The 4,597-nt window shown below is 35.5% G+C and overlaps 1 protein-coding gene across 1 annotated transcript in view; it reads right to left on the reverse strand.

Annotated features, from left to right (window-relative positions):
• The window catches only part of LOC107653120 (kinesin-1 heavy chain), a 30,749-nt gene extending 26,552 nt beyond the window's left edge, over positions 1-4,197 (reverse strand). The window contains exon 1 of the mRNA XM_016439755.1: positions 3,958-4,197. Within this exon, the coding sequence (XP_016295241.1) occupies positions 3,958-4,083 (126 nt within the window). The 5' untranslated portion in view covers positions 4,084-4,197. The remainder of the gene's footprint in view (positions 1-3,957) is intronic.
• Positions 4,198-4,597: the final 400 nt, after the last annotated feature.

Consider the following 4,597-nt stretch of genomic DNA (forward strand, 5'->3'; position numbering starts at 1 on the left):
TTTAAGTTGTATTTACAACACTGTTCCAGAACAGTTCAACCCAAATATTCAGATGTGTCCAGCACATTTTATAGAGGACTGTTTCCTGATCCTGGTAGAGTCAGCGCAGCCAATGCCGGCTGTTCTGACTCACAGACTGTAAGTACGTTTTTTATATTTAAAGAATTTGCCACTGATGATTCCCAATCAGAGCACACCTCGCTTTTCAGACCGATGAGCTTTGTAAAAATCGACGCATTTCAGAAAGGCAGGGCATAGAGGAGAAACAATAATGTACAGTATGTGGAAAATAATGTTTTTTTAACCTTAAACCGCATAAACATTTCATTACACCAAATACAAAAAATAATGTTCTTTTTTAGCAACATCATATGACCCCTTTAAAAGAATCATTTATTTTGATTCTTCAACACTTCTTGGTTTAAATCAGTCTGACAAATTCTTCACCGAATAAACTTTAAAGGTAACAGAAGCAAGTTCAGCGATGAATCTGCTCATTAGCAGGGACACTTCCTCATCATCCTAATTGGCTGATTCTGGTTGACATGTCCTCTCCACTCCAGACTGACTTCTTATCAACCATCCAAATGGCAAATTTCCTCACCATGCCACTATAACACAGGGCTAGATTAACCAGGTGAGGAAACAGCTGTGAATGTAACACAGCTAAGCATATTAGTCTTCCTGACCAACCTCTAACACAACAATACACTCACATCCACCACAACACAAGCCTACATCGAAAATTCATTTTAACTAGAGGCTTATATTGGTGTTCAATGGCCAACGGTAAAATTAAGATATATTGGATCTATAAATCTATATCTATACACATCCATCCACATAATCGCAGCAAATGACACAAACACACAAAATTGCTGACATTAATGAACCGTAATTTACACAATCTCTAAAAATACTTGAAAACAGACAATGTGCATTATACTGACAATCTTTTATTATTATTTATGTATTTATGCACCATTATTAATAATATAAATTGGCTTAAGTCCCGTTCACACCAAGAACGATAACTATAAAGATAACAATATTTGTGTCCACACCTGCGGACGATATCTGTTTATTCTAAGCGCACGCTCGTCTGCCGCTTTAAATTCTCAAGCTCGTTATAGCAGGATGGATTCTGATTGGGTCTCAATGTTTGTATCATTCATCAGCTGGAAATAAATCGTTCTGAAAGTGATTCCAACTATTTCGTTTCTCTATGCCTTTATCATTATAGCTGTGGTGTAGACTCTGCTATTCTTTAATATTGAGAACGATTTTTAGAACTACATCTTTATCGTTATCTTTATAGTTATCATCCTTGGTGTGAACGGGCCTTTATGCCAATAATCTTATTCAAATATCTGACAATGAATTGCTTGTTGATTAGTTATTATAGCATTATTTATATTACAGTATTTACTAATATTTTGAATTATGTTATTTTTATATTTTAAGTTTTCATTTTGTTTTAGAAATGCTGTTATGTGCTTTTGTCATTTTAATATTTTTTTTATATTTCCATTTTAAAATGTACAATTTTTATGATAATTTTAGCACTTAAACTTATTTTATTTCAGTAAGCTGCCTAGGCATCATTTATAATTTTCATTTACGTTTTTTATTTATTTATACAAAACTCATATTTATTTTATTTCAGCTTTGTTTTAATTCAAACTAATTTTAACCATTTTAGTTTATTAGTTTAACTGTTCCTGATATATCAATAAAATCAACCCAGCGTTTTTAATGGTACAGAAACTTAGAGATTTTTGATTTTACAGTTTCGATTTTACATTTTCTCCATCTTCATCATTACTAACATTTAAAATTTTCATTGTCATAATCAAAGACTATTTAAAAGATTAATAATGCACAACATCACAGCTTTGGAATTTCAAATGACTTATTTTAAGGTCTTCAGACAATCACAAGACTACATGAAGAGTGTTTTTGTGTAGCTGAATGTCCTGAGGCCTCCTCCACAACCAGGATTGGAACAGCACTGTTTACAGCTCTCAGTATTCCCAATGAGAGGTTATAATTGTGCTCCCAATGGTCACAGAGACAGGAACGTCCGTCACATGTTAGTTTCAAACATGCATGAGAGCGTGTGCTGTGCTTGCGTAGAGACAAAGAGAGAAAAGGAAGAAACAAGCATAAAAAGAGCTGTAATACAACATATTCCCTTATGAACTAATAGCGAAATGAGACGAATATCAACACAAGACATGCATAATCCCAATGATGATCCTTGTATGTGCCGCTGGACAGACAGGTTTGATTTCCTTCGTTACAGCAAGATTTACAGTCCAATTTATGACCTTATCCACCTGCTGAAAGCCATTATACAAACACACGCACGCTCCATTACACCAGACCGGGATAGTTGCTCTGGTGCTTGATGCTGACTTGCTCAAAACAGCTGGAAGACAAAACTCATTTGGCTGACTCTCAAATACACACACACAAAACCCATCAGTGCACTAGAAAACAAAAGGGTGAGTGTTGGGCAGACAGTATGGTGTCACTGCAGAAATGAAGGCCAGGATGAAAAATTCTAGACGCGATATTGCAATTGAACACAGAAAAACTACCAAGGCAGACTGTCCACAGCAAAACCACAAAATTGCTCCGCCTAATACTCAGCTGTACACTACATATACTGCATGAGGGAACTTTGGGTCATGACTCAACACCTCATAAGATTATATTTTACTCTAACAGATAGGCCTATCTATACTGCATTTTGAGTTCAAACAAGTAATTTAAATATATGCAAAAAAGCCAGAATGAGGATACTTTACTGCCATTCAATAACTACAAGTTCTAGCATGTAAAGTCATTTTCATAATGTAAATAAATTAGTAATGATGCACTGACTGAAAATAGGAGGGATGAGCAAAATTTTTAACTATAAGGAGAAGCCAATGTTACGCCAAACCAATGATGTCAGCATTTTAATGATATTTTTCTTTCCCTTAACAGTTACAAATCCAACACAAAACATGAAAATGACTGACTTCAGAAGAGGTGCATTCAAGCCATTCATAATTAAGAATAAGAAAATGAATAGCTTTATTTATCTGGCCAACATCATTTACTCTTAAAACCTCACCTTCACAAACAACATATTTTAATAAACTAACCTAAAACCTGAGATGTAAGAACATTTGGATTATATATATATAGCCTAGTGTCCAACATCGACAGGCCATAAACAAACAAACAAACATACAATATGATTGGAAGTGGGTTGACTTAATTTCATGCTCTAAAAATACATATGTATTTCTTTGTTCCTAATAGAAGCATAAATAGTAAAGCCATAACAAATACCTTAAAATGGTCTTTGTTCATTCATGCTATTAAAGTAGGCCAAATCATAACAGACTGACATCAGTGACTTATGATCACATTCACCTCATTTATTCATTTTTAACTCATATTAACGTTAATTCCGGTATGAAATGTGAAATACGTACATATTTAGTTAGCTTTTGTTGATTTTCTAAATGAAAACAACCCCATTAATATTAGCACAGGAGCTAGCGGATACTTATCAAAGTTTAACATCAAAATCCATTTCGAAGTGCACTAAAATACAAAATTACGCAAAAAACGCTTAGGTTCTACTGTATTTAAGCTCAAAATCAAACATTTTGGCATTGTGCTGCATTAACGTTACGTTACATCTGAGGGCTGTTAGCCACCGAGCTAACGATGATTTAAAACTCACCTTACGATTATGTTACTGAATGAAGGCCTCAAGTGCAACATTTCCCACACAGAATAATTCTAAAATACGCATTACGATCACATTTCCATACATATAGTTGTTAAAGATTATATTTTCTGTCAGGATACGTCTGCAGGTGGTTAGCGGATGCTAACAGAAATGGATGGCGGGTGTCACAGCGGAGTCATTATGATATCATGTTATAAACTCACCCCGATGACCACATTATCGTCTGCTTGAAATTTGGGAATGTATTTGTCTCCCCTCGTCACCTCCGAACTGTTTAAAGGCCGAAAACGGCACATGACTTTGATGGTGCACTCGGCCGGGTCCGCCATCTTCAGCTGTGAGAAGGATGATGATGAGCGCTCCTCCCGACCGTCCTCAGGTCGGTGCGTTTGGTCGGTTTAGGTGGAAGTGGATTTTGACAGAATGGGTTTTGGATGGAGGAAGTGAAGTTGCAGTCACACCCCCTAACAACACACACGCACGCACGCACACACACACACATACTGAAACAAGCAGGGGCAAGTTGTCACACTGGGAAGCTGTCACAAAGGATATTTCTTAGTAATTCAGCCTTTAAGAAGAATAAAAATGCAACAACCTGGATTTACATGAAAAAAGTACTTTACAGTTTCAGAACAAAATTCACTAAAAAAAGAAAAAGAAAAAAAACTAAAATCACTACATCTTATTGAGACCTTGTGACAACTTGCCCCATAATGAATCAAATGCACTCTTATCAAGTCTCAAATTCTACAACACAACTCCTTGTTTCTGTTTTTGCCACTGTAAAGTGTTTTATACTGTATAATATTCCAGTAAACATCAAAATGGGTACACACACAC

This window comes from Sinocyclocheilus anshuiensis, unplaced genomic scaffold, assembly GCF_001515605.1.
Source record: "Sinocyclocheilus anshuiensis isolate Anshui unplaced genomic scaffold, SAMN03320099.WGS_v1.1 scaffold1328, whole genome shotgun sequence".
NCBI classification, from domain to species: Eukaryota; Metazoa; Chordata; class Actinopteri; order Cypriniformes; family Cyprinidae; genus Sinocyclocheilus; species Sinocyclocheilus anshuiensis.